This window comes from Urocitellus parryii, chromosome 6 (genome assembly GCF_045843805.1).
Source record: "Urocitellus parryii isolate mUroPar1 chromosome 6, mUroPar1.hap1, whole genome shotgun sequence".
Lineage (NCBI taxonomy): Eukaryota > Metazoa > Chordata > Mammalia > Rodentia > Sciuridae > Urocitellus > Urocitellus parryii.
In genome coordinates this window covers 63,703,942-63,720,318 of record NC_135536.1, presented here as the reverse complement: position 1 = coordinate 63,720,318, position 16,377 = coordinate 63,703,942, and the positions used below count along the sequence as shown (strand labels likewise).

The window sequence follows — 16,377 nt, the reverse complement described above, 5'->3', positions numbered from 1 at the left end:
CTGTGACAAAACGCTGAGCCCAGCAGTGCCTGGCTGGCCTGGTGAGTCTCCACAATGCTGGCTCATGTTATTTTTTTTTTTTTTCACTCTGTAAATTTTGAAGAATCATCGACAACATAAACACCACGTGCGAATCTGAGGCAGGAAAAGCAGAGGATGAGCTAAGGCAGCAGAGTGCCAGGTTATGGCACTAAAATATCTCTGGAGGAAGGGCTGTGTCACTCTGAGGACTGCGCTGCTCCGGGCTCTCACGTGACCTCCTCCCCTCCTCCTCCGCTGTTCCCCACAGCCCTGCGGTGTGGGCAGGGTGAGAGTGCTCCTCTGTGTGCCCCATGCTCAGGAGAGAAAAACAAGTCTCAGAGAGGTGAAGCAACTCCTCTAAGGCCAGACAGCCTGTGTGTGGCTGAGCAGCGTCACAAATCCAGGTCTGTCTGTGAAGGCTAGAGGGCAACCAGGGCAAGCGAGGGGCCCCAAGAACCCAATTCCAGGAGGTACCCTGACAGCCAATGCCTGGTGTCTGGTCCTGCCCCCTCCCCCAGCCTTGGGCCCTTCCCAGAGCACAGAGACTGAGGCAGTGTGTGTGGCCTGCCACCCCGCTCGCTGCACAGAGCCCCACGGGAACTCACCCCAGAAGTCTTGGGTGGCTGCACTATCGTTGAGCTGGGTCTCAGGAGTCAGGAACGTTTTCCCAGAGCACAGCTGCCCTAGCAGAGGGCAAAAGGGGTGCTATGCCATCCTTTCTGTGCACCCCAGGACTGAAGACAGGCTGGGTTGGAAGGGCCATCCCCAAGGCCTATCTAAAGCAGAGAGGCCCCTTGGAGGCCTCAAAGCCCCTTCAATCTTAGGAAGGGACAGATCAGGAGCAGCAAGCAGCTCACATGGACAACCCCCAGGACGGCTGGCCCATCCAGCAGCCCACGCTCTGGTTTTTTTTTTTTTAATTTTTTTTTTTTTTTTTAGTTGTAGATGGACACAATACCTTTATTTATTTTTATGTGGTGCTGAGGATGGAGCCCAGTGCCTCACACCTGCCAGGCAAGCGCTCTGCCACTGAGCTACAGCCCCAGCCCCCAGGCTCTCTTCTCTCAACCCCTCAGAGCCCAGTTAGCTCCCAGTTGGGCAGCCCTTTACCTCCTACAAAGCATGCGAGGAACTGAAACTAGCTACAGGAGATGCATTTTGAATCTGCAAAGTGAAAAATTATTTTCCAATACAGATGATTGCATTTACTAACTAGCCAACTGTTTGGTGCCTGAATTACTATGAATTTAACTTCTCTCTAGAGGCAACACCTGTTCACAAAGGGGTGGAGGAAAGTGGTGGGAGCCATGCCTGGCGGCGTGGTGAGTCTCCACAATGCTGGCTCATGGGGTAAAAGTGGTGCTAGTTCCCAGGCCAGGCATTCACCTACCCTGAGCGCAGTCCTTCCTCCATAAAAGGGGCCACAATGGTACCAACAATCTTCCATTGTTACTGTTATAAAAAATAGCCACAATTTATTAAGTTCCTACAATGGGCCAGGCACTGAATTTCTTTCTCTTTTTCTTGTACCTATTATTTAACACTCACACCCACTCTATAGGTTTTTGGTTTTGAAGTGGAGCTTTAAATACAATAAAGTGCCCAGATCTTCAGTGCACCGCTCCATGAATTGCATATACATACTCTACCACCGAACTCTATCATCCTGGACCAGTTCTGCCTTCTCATGGATTTCATATACGTGCACTCACACAGTATGTGCTCTTTTGTGATTAATTTCTCTCATTCCATTTTGGTTTTGCAATTCATTCACATTGAGGTGCATCCATCATTTGTTCTTTTATGGAGCTGTATAGTATTCCATTGTGTGACTTTGCCACTGTTTACCATTAAGCCAGGCTTAATTATCATCACCATCCTCGGCCTCATCCTGTTTTGCAAATGAGGAAATGGGGCTCTAAATTGCTCACCAAGTTTGTAGCTTAAGATCACAGAATGACATTAAGGCTGAGCAAGGACTTGAACCCAGGTCCCTCTGACTCTAAAAGCAGCTTCTCACCTCTGGAATACTAGGCAGCAGAAATGGGATCCTTGTGTGGTCACAAACTCCTCCCCACTGAGATACAGTGTGGGAATCAGAGACAACCTGCCCTGGTTTGGCCATTTCTGATATTTATTTGCTTTGTATCTCAAGCTGATGGGGCAGGTACAGTCGTCACTCACAGCCCTGTACCTTGAGACTACAGCTTTGCCAACATTTCGAAACACCTGCAAATAGACTAAACGAATAGGAGGCATCCTCCTCCCCTGGCCATCGGTGGCTCTCATGAGCAGCCCCTGCCCTAGTGCTTCAGACTAGTTGTCCGTGACAGTAACTCAGATATAACCATTTGGAACTCTCCCAAAAAGCACTGTAGGCCCTCAGGCCAGGTTTCTCCATAGCCTCCGGTGCTGGCCTGACCTCAAGTAATAGCAAGATTTTGTCCTGCTTTCCCACTCTGGATCCTGCAGGCCTACAAGGCTCATCCTCAAGGCAGCAAAGGGGCAGCCAGGGGCCCACCACCTCCTCACCCACCCAACTCAGGTAGCATTCCAGCCAGTCCAGCCAGACACAATCAAATGGTTGGCCGTGGGCAGGGGTGGGGGACCCCAGGGGAGGAAGGACACAGGACTAACTCTCCAAGGGTGCCTGGGGCACCCTTTGCTCTGGTGATCATTAACAGAAGCCACCCCCAGCAAGCAGAGAAGGGGAAAGTCCAAGGGGAGGGCCTGCCCACTCCTCCCAGGAACCCTCCTCCAAACACACCAATCCAGAGCCTCAGAGGACATGAGGGGTAGATGCAGAGTGACCCAATCCACTGGCTGCTTCTCCAGTCCTGCAGAATTGCCACCCAGAGCCAACAGAGATGAGAAATAGCCCTGGTGAATTTGCAGTTGCTGAGCGACAGGGACGGTGCCCAGTGTCTTCAGTGTGCCAGCCAATGGCACTACATGGCACAGTGGGGAAATGCAATGATGAAGTCAGTCTGCTTGGGTTCAAGTCCTGACACTCTCTCACTGTGTTAATGAGCTTCTCTGTACCCCAATTTCTCCTTAGGTAAAATGGGGATGGTTTAGGACTTTCCTCCACGGGATCGTTATGAACTTTTGAGTTAATGCACACAAAGACGACCAAGCGTTTAAGAAAAGCTGTCATGACTGATGTCATTACTTGAGCCTCATAGTGATCTCTGGAGCTACAGTTAGAAAAGTTCAAGGTCTGGCTACTTGTTCAAAGCACAAGTTGGTATAACAAGAGCTGGGACTTGAGCCCTGGTCCCAGGCTCCAGCACCTCTTCTTTCAAGCCATGGATCCTTCCTTCTTCCTGTGGTGACCCTCCCTCCACTTCAGTTGCCAGGACGTCATGATCCAATTGACTTCAAAGCCCAGTTTAAGTCAGCCCCAGATTCTCTTTGGCCCTCAGAGGCCATCCTTTCCCCAGAGGGCCACTGAGGTCTAGTAGGCACCCACCTTCCTCCTGCCAACGAGGCCTCTAGGTCAGGAAGGGTAAGTCACTGACCAATGGCCAACAGCCAGACCATGGGTCACACAACCAGCAGCCAGAGGCCTTGTCCACCCAGGGGAGTCTTCACGCAGGCCCCTAAAACCAGAGATCCCCCAGGGTCCTGGGCAGAGGGTGGAAAGGAGGCTTTGGACCCAGGAAAGTGGCCAACAAAGCAGGATCTGGCCCTTGCACAACATTCCCCTTAGTGTGGGCCTCCTCTTCAGCTCCCTGGGCATGGTTCCTATCCTCCCCAGCTGGGGAGGAGCTCAGAGTCACAGGTCTCCTGCCAGCTCTGGGCCACACCTCCCTGGACTTCGGGCCTAGAGCACAGGGCTGCTGTGGAGGGGAAAATAATGGCCCTGAAAGGATTCTACTATTTCCTTTCCCTTTTAAGATCTAGATGGTAGGAATCAGGCTCTGGGCCTGGGTAGCCTAATTCCACCCTGTATGTTCTTCATGAAGACACTTAGGAAGGGTTAGGGTTAAGACCTGCAGACAGCCAGCTTCCCCAGGGGATGGGGGAGCCTCCCCTTGCCTTTACAGCCAGCTTCACCCCTCCAGGGCCTTCGGAGTCAGTGCCTCAATCTTTGTTATCTAACTAACTGGCCTAGACACCCCCTAAAACCCAACCAGTGGTGTCACAAGAGGGGGAATTAGAAAGATATCTGCCACTCACTAACATGTGCCTGCAGGAAATGGGCGCAAGGTAAACTAAGAACTAAGATTAAATGTTTTTACTTTTAGTCAGAGAAAGATCAACACCACCCCCACCCCCACCCCCACCCCCCGCCAAACACACACACACACCCCTCATTCCCTCCTTAGGGTGCAACAGGCCTAGGTTCACTCTGGTCCCAGGAAGGGCTACTTGTCCTCTCCCTGCACCACCAGCCCCTATCCTGGAACGGGAAGTAGTTCCTAGTTCCTACCTCTCACTCCTGCTCCCCAGTAATACCTGCTGACCAAAGAGGTAAGAGTCCAGAGGATGCAGAGCTGCAGAATCTTGGGGACAGCTGGCCTGAACCATGTTGGCCACAGGCCTTTGAGAAAGGCCTAGTGGAATCAAGGGGGAAATTCGGCTTAGCCCTCCCAAACCTCCTGAGTGCAAGGAACCAAAGGCAACTCAAATCAGCAGTTTCTCTGTCTCCCCAAAAGAGAAGTCCAACTCCCCCTTACAGGTAAAACATCACTTTTTCGTGGTCATCTGGTCCTGGCTGGGGTGCTTGTAACCAAGGGAAACCCTTCACCACACCATGCTACCATGCTTTGTCTAGCAAGGCCGGTGTAACTAGGGTTAAGGTGGTGGGAGCTACTGGCAACTTCCTATTGTTGGTCGATGCTAATAACTCTCTTCAATAGCCCTCCAAATCAGACACCAACCCAGGTATGTGACTGAGCCCCTCACCAGGCCTGCAATGCTTCCTCACACCCTCCCAGGGAGCTGTTGAGAGCTTAAGACTTGGTTAACAACTGTGGGGAAAATGAGCCTGAAGCATCTAAACAGAAGAACTTGCTCTAAGCCAGACTTGCTGGTGTGTCATGGGCTCTTTCCAGCATTTTGGGTACCCAACCACTGCCCAAAGGAGTGAAGACCACAGGTTAACCAGAAACTGCTGTGGATGGCCCTGAGCTGTGGTTCACTGAAGCAATAGAGCAGGAAGTAGATTCCTTTGCAAAGAAAAAACCAACCAACCAACCAACCTCCACCCGCAGACCCCTCCATCCCCACTAAAGCTCACCAAAGGGAGCTACAGGTTCAGCTGTCAAGTGCCAGAAGAGGCCAACCACTGCCCCTCCTACCAAGCAAAGTACAGCAGGCGAACCCTCTCTTGGCAAAGTCAAACCGCAAACCAAGGAAAGACCAGCCTCACGATCAGTTTCTTGAAAAACGGGGTTTATTGATTTTAAACTGCAAATAGTCGTTACAAAAAGTTTTTTTTTCTTTTAAATAAATTCACACAAAGAAAGAGAAATAGAAAGCGACGGTAGTGACCAGCAAGAGGAATAATAATTACATTCATCTTAATGTGTGTGTGCGCCAGTTCTGTTTACACTAACATTGGAAAACTCCAAACCTGGAATCCAGAACCTCAAATCTGCGAGCGGAATGTCTTGAGATGGGCACGTGGAAGTCAAAGGGTTTCTCTCTTTTTTTTTTTTTTCCCTTTTAGAAGCTATACATAAAGTCGTTTTCCTTCTATACTGTCACAGAACTTTTACATACATTCTCAGTCCTACCTGTGAAAGGCCTAAAGAGAAAGAAACTCAATTTGCAGTCCAACACAAAGGGGGGAATTTCTAAAATAAATAATCCAACAGTTTTTTGCATTTTTTTAAATTAATTTTTCATTTTTTTAAAATAAAATAACCAAAAAAAAGTGTAAAGTTACAAAAAAATGTTGTTGAAGAATAATATATTAAAACTGTGGAAAAAAAAAGGAAAAAGACACGTCACAAAATTTTAAGATTAATATGAAGATCATAATTTAACATAAAAGAATATATTCTATGGATTTGTCATCCCGATAAATATGAACAAAATTAACAAAAAAAAAAGCATAGTTTGGCAATAAATACGTTTTGATAAGTTAAATAAGCTTTTTTATATTGATGTGCAGTGACAAGCAAAATTTTTGCTCTCCAATTTCTGAAAGTTATATGAAGTTTAAAACCCAGGGAAAAAAGCATGGCGTGAGTGCTCTAAGGGTCAACCTACGGTATTCTAGAGCAAAAACCATTAAAGCTACTTCTACAGGAAATCGTTTTACACAGATATTGTATGTGGAATGAATACCATTAACTGCTCACCCCTTACATGTTTTTTTTTTAAGCTTTTCTCTCTTTTTTTTTTTGTTGTCATTTTTTTTTTAAAGATGTCACATATGAACTGGGGAACTTTAGCACCAAAATCAAGTCTCTCATAGTCCATCTAGCTTCCCCTTCCTCCCCACTTTAAAAAAAAAAAAAGAAAAAAAAAAGATTAAATCACAAAAGTCCCACTTATATCAAAATCTTCATCCGCTTTTTCAGCCTTCCTTCCTGCAGACCTACACAAACCCAGGCAAGATTAGTCAACAGGGGTTCGGGTTGGGATGAAAAAAAAAAAGATTTTCAATGTCGAGACAAGTTTCCCCAAAAACCCAAGTCCAGCAACAATTCTCCTAAGGGAGGGGGCAACTCTCTACCGGAAGAGGAGGAAGTGTGTGGGAGACTGAAGGAAGGGAAGGTGCAGTTGTGTCGCCAGTGGGGGGAGCTGCTGGTTCTGGGTCTCCCCCCTCCCCCTCCCATGGGCAGAGGCTCAGGGAGGCCCACGGGTGCCCCCTGGCGCTGAAGAGGTAATGTAGTCACAGTGACAAAGTTAGATAACAAGGCACTAAGTTGCTTCTGTAAACTGTTACTGCTTTTTCTTTTGTGATTTGGCACTTAAGGCTTAAGCCGGAAAAAAAAAAAAAAAGGCATCTACTGACAAATATGGGACTTGTCTGTTATGCGTGGTGAGTGGGCGATAAAATTGAGGGAGGGGTTTCAAGCCAGAGGAAGCTACTGACAAATTGACTTGTCCTTATGTTAGGAGGGTAAAAAGAGGGAGGGGGGAGCATTCCAAGGTTCTGGGGGAAGGGGTTGAGCTTAACCTTGTTAATGTAGGGGTTGTGGGGAATGAGGTGGATAGGGAGGTGAGGGTATTGGGGTGTGGGGAGAGGGGAGTGGAGGCAGAGGGGTCCCTCCCTACCCTGGTTTAGTCATCTGAGATGGAAAGTCTGCTGAAAATGGGCAGGCGTCTTGAGTTGTCCAAGGTGGGGGAGTCTGAGCCACTGTGGCTGCTGCTGGAGCTGCTCAGGTAGCCCTCCTGGTCCGAGAGAGAATCCTGAGGGCTGGGGGGAGAGTCAAACATGTGAGGGGACTCAGACATGGGCCGGAAGAGGAAGGTGGTGGGGGAGCCACCCCCAGGTAGCCCCATACTAGGGGCAAAGAGGCTGGCCAGCTCCTGGCTGGAAAAGGCAAAGGGGTTATTGGTGCCATCGGGCAGGGTAGGTGAGCCCAGGAGGTCATCGGCGCTCAGGATGGGGGGTGGGGTGATGGACGTGGGGCTGTCCAGCAGCCCCGTGGCAGCGGCGGTGGCAGCGGCACTGGGAAACCCAGCAAAGCTAAAGCTATGCTGAAGGCGGGGACGGTCAGCGGAGAGGTCCCGGGCCCCGGCCAGGGCGCGGCGCTCCTCGGCGTTGTGGATGAAGTGGCAGCGGGGCCCATAGGGGCAAAAGCCGATGGTATGGAAGGTGCGGCACAGCTCCGTCTTGTACTTGGGATGGCGGGTCAGGCTGCGGAGCTCGTGGATGCCGTGGGCGAACTGGCACTTGTCCCCGTACTTACAGGCACCGTTCTCCTCAAAGGGGCGGCACAGCTCCGTCTTGTAGCGGCTGGAGTTGACCTGGCCACTCCCGGGCTGCTTCTGGGTGGGCAGCAGCCGCTCACCTCCTTCGGAGAAAGAGCGATCTCGGAAGCGGCTGTCCCGAGAGCTCAGAGCCGGAGCTGGCTCACCCTTGAGGCTGCTGAGGAGCTGGTTCTGATGGAACTTGGAGCTGGGCAGGGTGACAGAGTGCCTCCGAGGGAAGCCTCCACCAGCAGGGGTACCCACTGCCTTCCTGTCCAGCAGGCAGCCACCTGCACTGGGAGTACTGTAGTTGAGCATCTTGTTACCCTGGAGGGAAGAGAGAGAAGAGAAAAGATGGTTAGTGAGGGAGGACGTTCACAAGGCCAGAGAAGGGCACCCTTCTGAGGAGCTAAGAACTATCCCCTCCATGATCAGAAATGTCCAGTTGCTCTAAAGAACCACCCCCACCTTTGCTCCTGAACCCCCTTCCCTCCCTTTCTCCCACACACCAGCCACCTAGGTTTATTCTGGCTCCATGCATAAGAAACCACAAAATCCTGGCCTGGGTGACAATTATTTTATGTGTGTACCTTCATATCCTGTATCACCAATGCTATCATTTTTATCTATGAAATCCAACTCTTTGCCTCCCAAATAGATTCCTCAACCCAGAATATCTCACAAGGCTAACTCTCTAGATCCCCCCCACACACACACACACAAACACACACAACACAACAGGGCAAATCCCAGAGAGAAGAGTACACCTGAGCCAAGCCTCTCTTAATCAGCCCCTGCTCAATTGATAGCCCCTTCCTCCACAACCCCGGCCAAGACTCAGCTTCCTTCTTCAGGAGTGTTCCCTTCCTCTGGCAACAGGTTTTTAGATTGCCTGTACTTTGTCTTGCTGGGGGGAGGGCCTGGTCTGAGGTTGTTAGAGAGAGATGCCATGCCTGAACTCTCAGCTCCTGGAAGGGGTACCCTGGACAGCCCTTATCTCCCACCATTCCGCACCCCCTTCACTGGGAAGATGCCTTTGCACTTGGTCTCCAGGCTGAAAAAAGAGAGGCTTGGGTAGGAGTGCCAGTGTTTAATCTAGAACTGCAAAGCTGCAGATGGGAAGGAAAGGAAAAGGAAAGTTCCAAACCCACCCACCCACCCTGTGGTAGTTAGAAGATTGGGGGGCGGGGGAAGTAGGGGGCACCACAGGCAGGGTTCTGTTCCAACTGGGCCTTGGTCACCTGCCCAAACTGTACCTAAGATTTGGAAAGGGTGCCAGTGGGGAACCTGAGGGAAGGTTCCCCACCCATGTGGGTGTCATTGTGCAAATTCTAAAGTTGGTCCCTAAGGATCAGCAGCAGGGGATCGGGAATCTGTAACCACAACCACCCCACCGAGCGGATTACAGGAACCCAGTGGAGAGCTGGTTCTCAACAATGAGGTTCATTTAAAAAGTCCTGTGGGAGGAGGGGGTGAAAAAAAGAGAAATAGATCAAAGAACTGGAGAGCAAGGAAAAGAAGAGCCCTGAGCTCAGGCAGCCAGCCTGGCTAGTGGTGTTTTGGAGAAGGCAGGGAAGGAAGGAAGCTGAAAATTCAAAGTTCTGATGTTGTTCTTCAGCTAAATCAGCGTCCCTGCACCCCAACCCTGCAGCCCTGGGGCCTTGGCAGCTTCGCCTACAGAAGCAGCAAGCTGGGAAAAGAGAGCAACATGACCCAACGTGTTTAAGAGAAGGCAAAACACTTCACCAATTAAAAGTAGCCTAGCAGCTTCACCCTTTCAAATACGGGGTAGAGGGCTGGGGAAAAAAAATTTAACAACATCCATAGGCTTTTGTTATGTACACTTCAGCCACACTCCTGGAGCATTCCAACTTTAAAACTTGTTTTCAGCTGACAAGCTACCCGGCTTAAAAAGGCCCCCCGAAATCCTTATTGGAGGGGTATTCTTAGAGCTCAAGCAGCATTTTGTCACGTATCCCCCGGCCCACCAGGAGCGGTGCCTGGCAACACAGGTAAGCAGGTCAACCCACTTTCATTCCCAAAGTTTGCACCGTGATCTGTTATCGCGGGAGGAAGCTCAGCTGAGCTGAGGTGGTCACAAGTCCTACTGCAAACTTGCTTTGCTACATCTTTATGAATCAACTCTTGGCCTTTTTCTTCCTTGCAGATCTCCAGCTTCCCCAAAGCAGAGAGAAATCTCCCACATCATCTCGAGACTCACTTCCCCGAGGGACCCCACCCTCAAGGGCCGGCAATGGAGCTGAGCAGTACCGAACCCCTGCCGGCGGTACGGAGACCCAGAGCGCGCACAGAGGAACCAAGTAGTCCAGCAAACCTCAGCTCAAGCAGCACACTCTGTCGCCCAAAACTTGTCCCAATCCCGGCCAGTCCCCCCAAAGAGCCCCGCTTCGCAAACTTCGCCCCCCAAAACTCCCCAGATTCACATGTAACCGCACCGGGAACTGTTGAAACTCAAAGAGTGAAGAGGACACGGTCAAATTCCTTCAAAGTGGGGGAAATGCGGGCGGAGAGAAGAGCCATCTCCCTTCATTACCCTCTACCCCCTGCTTCCCAAGAACCGAACTTTCAGGAGTTCTTCTTTTAAGCAAAAGAAAAAGACTCAAAATCTCCGCTCCCCTTTACCTTGCATAAAACTTCGCTCAAGTCGAAGATGGTGGCAGACACGAGGGTGGTGGTCATCGTGGGAGTTTGCACGGGGCAGGGGCGCGAGGATCTGGTGTGTCGTGAAGGTCCCGGTGCAGGGAAGGCGCAGCCTCCGGCTCTCCGGTCTGGAGTCCCACACGCCTGCTCCCGGCGCCCCTCGCCTTTCTGACTCTCCCGGGCTGCGGCGCGCAAAGCCCAATTTATAAAGTTTCAGATTTGGTGGGCTGGGGGGAGGAGGAGCTTTAAACTTATTTAAATGAGGAAGAGGAGGAAAAAAAGTTGATTGACACTGAGGTTGAATCAGCCATGCGGTCAAGCGGGGGGGGGGGGCGGGGGAGCTGGGAAGGGAAGAAACTTTCAAAAGGAAGAAGGGGGAGGGGAGACGAGGAAAGAAGGCGGAAAAAAAAAAAAACCCACTCCGAGCCGCGCACAACTTTTTTTTCTTAAAGAGGAAAAGTTTCGAGTCGGCGGGCTCAGCTCCCCGGCGCTTGGGGCGCCCCTCCCTGGGGCCGCGCGGCGCAGAGGGGGAGGGGCTCGCCCCCCCTTTGTCAGCCTCGGAGCGCGGCTCTGTGACATCACTCATTCCACCCCCTTCGGAGTTCTTGTTGTTGTGTTGTTGTTTTTTGTCGGGCAGGAAGGCGGGCTCGACTTTCTCTTTTTGTAAGCGGGAGCTGCAGCCTGTCCTGAGTGCCCGGGCTGCGGTTTCCATCTTGAGCTCGTCTCCACTCAACTTCTCCCAGGGCCGGCACCACTTACCTTTCCCTGGCTTCTCGCTCCGCCGGGCCAGGGGATTGGAAATTTGGTGCCGCCAGAACGTTCAAGTCTAGGGTTTATGGGATGTTTTTTTTCCCTCCAGGCCGAGGAGTGGGGGGGGAATAGAGAAACTTTTTTTTCCCCCCCTGGGAGGATCTAGCTTGGCGGGGGCGAGCACGGCACGATTTAGCTCGCCGCACGCGTCTACACTCGCTCCCGCCAGGCAGCCGGCGCTCTCCGGGTGTGGACGAGAGGTGGTGGTGGGGGGGGTGCGTTGAGAAAAAGACCACCGCCCGGGAAGGTTGGTAATTTTAGCAGACCTAGGCGTGGCGTTTCTTACATGGATCCAGGCTTTAAACTTTTTAAATACAGAAAACCCTGACTCTTTCGTGGGCACCTCTTCCGCCCCTCAAGAAAAAAAAAAAAAAATCCACTGAGCAACGAACCACTTTCCTCCTCCCCACACAAAACCCCAGACGTTAGAACAGTGAAAAAAAAAAAAGTTACTTCGGTAAAGAAGTGGGGGCGGCGACACTTTTTAACTTATTGTTACTTCTCTCCCGCCACCACGAGAACGGAACATATGGCTTGTCACCCTATGCTGTTTTGGGGGGAGGGGACATAGAAGCCATGAAACCGAAGGGCCCGCAATGAATTATTACTCCTTTTAAAACGATATATATTTATTTCCTATTAAGTTCGAATCCCCCCCGCCTCGTTCTCCCAAAAACAAAGTTGTTAACGTGTCCCCCACCCGCTCCCCGCGCCTTGGCCCTGGAGTGAAGACCTAAGCGGAAATCGCGGGTAGGGCCGCCTCCTCGGCCCTCGCACGTTTCTTCCCAGCACTGGAGGCCGCCGGGTCGGTTATGAAACCCCGCGAGCCGAGTGGCTGCGAGCGAGTTCCATTGCAATGTAATTAGGTCACCCCATTATGGGCACGTTTCTTTGGAAAGGACGGGACGGGCGGTGCACAGCGCTCGAGTCGCACCCCCCAACACACACACACACACACACACACACACACACGCACACACACGCGCACACACGCACACACACACACACACACACACACACACACGCAGACACGCACACAACCACTACTGCATTTCTTATTTATTCGTCAACCACTGAGCAAACCCAGGGAAACCTTCCAAATCACAACTGTTTTAGGAACCAGTTGTTTTTCCAACTTTGCGAAACACACAACTTATGTTGCAGCCACGAACTTTCGTGATTCACAACGGGTCCTGCTTTTATTTATGCCTCCTCTGACTTGAATTGATGGCCCCCATTTTTAATCACGCTGCTGCCCCTTTTTTCTGCCGTTGCTGTCCAGCCGCCTGTTGCTTCTCCACACTACCCCCCCCCCAGCTCCCATTTTTCATCTTTTCTTGAAATCTGGCAAGCGCCAGAAAGGGAAATAACTTCCATCCACCTTAATTTAAATCACTCGCGTGTATAGGTTTCTTTCTTAAGGGGATGTTTGCTCATTCCTCTCCCGGCTCCAACAAGTGTGTGCGTTGGGGGGGGGGGCATTTAGTGCGGTTGCTTGGTGATGAAGTAATGAGTTCCAGATTTCAGGACAGAGCAGGGTGCGCGTTAAAACCACAAGGTTCGTCTGAGTCCTGATGTGAAGTTATTTCGTGGGTGTTTTTTTATCCCCCCACCCCCCAAAGGCCGGGATCTAACTCAGGAGTATTCGCGAAGCTCAGCTGGGGGGACCCGGGAGGGGAGTGGAGAAGCGAGGGGGAAGGGGACCCGGGGCTGGCAGGGCCGCCTTCCCGGCCCAGGGCCGGTCCCCATGGGGCGCGGACTGTCCGCGTGCTCCGGGCGGCGCCGCTGTCCTCCCGCGGCCGTGGGTTGGGCGAGGAACACCATCGCGGGGCCCCGGGCTGGCTAAAAAGTCGTTTTTATCAAACAGAAAAACGATTCCTCGAATTTTCTCGGCTTGTCCAACTCGCGGCGGGCTCCCCTCCCCCGCTCCCGGGCGCGGGCTCCGCGGGCGGCGGCCGGCCGGTCCAGCTCGCTGCGAGTTGTTTACCGGCCCGGCCGACCGCCCGGGTGGGTTCCAGCTCCCAGAGCCCGTCTCTATAATTAAACTCTTCTTTTAATTGTCGGGTTGAAACGTCACTTAGGGGACTTTCCAAGGGTGAGGGAGCAGAGAGGAGGGAGCGAGCTCCTTAACCCTTCGCTGACCCGGCGTCCACGCCGCGGCCGCCCAGGTGGACAGGGGTCTGCAGCCCGGGCCACGGCCCCTCCGGGACGTGCCCAGCAGGAGGGCTGGCAGGAGCCGCAGCGAGTCGCGACCCGGCCGGGGAGGCCTTCACGCCGCGGCCCGCCCTCCAGCTCCTGCCCGCGCGGTGCCCGGTGCGGCCGCGCCTTCGCCTGCACCGCCGCCGCCGACCGGGAGGCGGTGGGCCCGCTCCTCCGCGCGGCCGGCCTTCCCCGCGCGCCCCATTCGCTGGGAGCGAGCCCTCGAGGCTCTGGAGGGCGGGCCAGGTAGCTCGGCTTGGGTGGGGGTGGGGCCGTAAAGTTTTGTGAAAGGGGGAAAGTGAAAGTCCTCGAAAGGAAGGAGGCGCGGCTGCTGTATTCATCCGCAAATCCGGAGCCTGGGCTCACCACCTGGCAGGTGAGAGTGTGAGCGCTGGGCCGCGGACCCCCAGACGGCCGCCGCGGGTCCCCCGCGGCCTGCGGTGCACCGGCTCCCCAAGAGCCCAGCGGTGCTGCACCTCCTCCCGAGCTTTAGGTCATTTGCAAAATCTTCCAAATTCTTCGGATTAGGACCCGCCCGTCCTCCAACCTCTGCTACCTGGGGCCGCCTCAAGGTCCCTGTCGGACCGAATCGGACCGAATCGGGCCCCTAGAGTCACCTATTAGGGTCATCTATTAAGTTCAAAGAATGCAGATTCTTCAGCTTGAACCTAGGTCCAAGGAGTCAGACACACTCTTCAGACACACTCTGGGGTGGGGCCAAGAATTTGCATTTTTTGGTAAATGTCCTGCGTGTAACAAACATTAAGGTTTAGTAATCAATGGTCGGGTACGGGACATTTTAGTCAGGGCGGGGGGGGGGGGACGGTATCCAGGAACCAAATCTTGGCTTTGCCATTTTTAGCTGTAGACATTTTTTTTTTAATGAGGTCCCACTATGTTGCCCATGCTTTTCTTTCTTTCTTTCTTTTTCTTTTTTGTTTTTTTTTTTAAAGATAGAGTGAGAGAGGAGAGAGGGAGAGAGAGAGAGAATTTTTTAATATTTATTATTTTTAGTTCTCGGCGGACACAACATCTTTGTTGGTATGTGGTGCTGAGGATCGAACCCGGGCCGCACGCATGCCAGGCGAGAGCGCTACCGCTTGAGCCACATCCCCAGCCCTGTTTTTTTTTTTTTTTTTTGTTTTGTTTTGTTTTGTTTTTTTCCAGCGGACACAACATCTTTATTTTATTTTTATGTGGTGCTGAGGATCCGTGCCAGGCGAGCGCGCTACCCCTTGAGCCACATCCCCAGCCCCTCAGTCCCCATGCTTTTCTTCTAACTCCTGCACTCAAGTGAGCCTGGGGAAGAGCTGGAGGGGTTAAGGTGAAACCATGGGAATTTGCTGCCTAGCTAAAAAATACCTGATTATAGTTACCAGTATTTCTGAAAACAACTAGATCCCTGGGGCACTGTGAATAGACAGCAATAGCCAATCTCAAAGTCCTCAAGCCCTCCGAACACTTAGTGGGCATCACTCATCCTCCTGAATCAGGCAGAGGCCTAGGAGAGGGCAGTTTAGACTCTACTGTCTGCAGCACTGCGTGGTGTTGGAACCTTTGATTGCAGCTCAGAGAGCAGAAGAATCCAACCAACTCCAGACCTGGGAGGGTGTCAGCGCCTTGAAGTGGGACATTTAAACACTCATTCTTAGGTCAATTGCTTTAATACTTTCCCTGCAGAGATGTTCCAGAGAGTTAAGTCTCCAGGCTAGCCCACATCTTCACCTCCCACACCTGCTTGCCTGGGCCTATGGAGAACAAACCCTTAGTCTACCATAATCTGACTCGATTTTGGTGGGGTTTTTGTTTGTTGGTTTTGTAGGGGTTGAACCCAGAGGTGCATTACCACTGAGCCACACTCCAAGCCCTTTTCATTTTTTGAGACAGGGTCTTGCTGAATTACTGAGGTTTACCTTGAGTTTGAGATGTCTTGCCTCAGCTCCTGAGTCACTGGGATTACCCCCATAAACTATCTAGCCCCGCCATAATCTGATTCTTCCTACAGCCTTGACTTTCACTCTGTCATTATTTCTCCAACCCCCTTTCCCCTAGGGCGCTACCTGTGCTTTAGTTAGTTTTAGAGGGAAATGAGCCATTTTCCTCCTGCCCCAGGGCTTTTGCACATGAAAATCCTGTTGGCCCAAAAAAATTCCAAATCATTCTTTAAAACTCAGCTCAAGCATCACTTCTTATGTACACATTCTTGACCTCCACCTCCCCCATCAAGATAAGAAATCTATTCTCATGTTCTCATGGAATGTTCATTGAGTAGTCAGTTCAGTGTTTTAGGGCACATTCATTCCTATAATTTTATTTTTAAACACCTATTAAAATGGTGTACAGATTTTATCTTTTTGTACTAGGGATTAAACTCAGGAGCGCTTTGTTTTTATTTCTAAAGACAGGATTTGGGGCTGGGGTTGTGGCTCAGTGGTAGAGTGCTCGCCTAGCATGCACAAGGCACTGGATTCGAGCCTCAGCACCACATAAATGTAAAATAAGAATACTGTGTCCATCTAGAATAAATATTTTTTAAAAAAGGACAGGATCTTGCTAAATTGCTGGGACTGGCCTTCAAACTTGCCATACTCCTGCCTCAGCCTCCCAAATAGCTCAGATTATAGTGTGTAATACCAAACCTGACTGGTACATCTATGAATGTTAACATACAAATAGATTCATGTAACTACCACCACCATCAGGGGATAGAACACTTCCATCATCCCCAAAAAACTCCCTCCTACCATCCCTTTGTAGTCATGCCCTCCCCCCTCCCTACTCTCTGGCAGCTACTGATCTGTTCTCTGTCAC

General features: G+C 51.5%; 1 protein-coding gene across 1 annotated transcript; it reads right to left on the bottom strand.

Annotated features, from left to right (window-relative positions):
* Positions 1-5,422: 5,422 nt before the first annotated feature.
* Positions 5,423-10,722, bottom strand: Zfp36l1 (ZFP36 like 1 zinc finger CCCH-type). Its single transcript, XM_026385157.2, has 2 exons — positions 10,540-10,722; positions 5,423-8,223 (listed from the first exon to the last, which is right to left on the bottom strand). Exons 1-2 carry the CDS (start codon positions 10,594-10,596, stop codon positions 7,264-7,266), a joined length of 1,017 nt encoding a protein of 338 aa, XP_026240942.2. The 5' UTR covers positions 10,597-10,722; the 3' UTR covers positions 5,423-7,263.
* Between the last annotated feature and the right edge of the window lie 5,655 nt (positions 10,723-16,377).

Bases quoted from the DNA above. Each gene is read 5' to 3' on its own strand.
- Zfp36l1 (XM_026385157.2), bottom strand. From the start codon at position 10,596: ATGACCACCACCCTCGTGTCTGCCACCATCTTCGACTTGAGCGAAGTT. The intron at 8,224-10,539 runs GTAAAGGGGAGC...TCTTCCCTCCAG, and splicing joins TGAGCGAAGTTTTATGCAAG to GGTAACAAGATGCTCAACTA.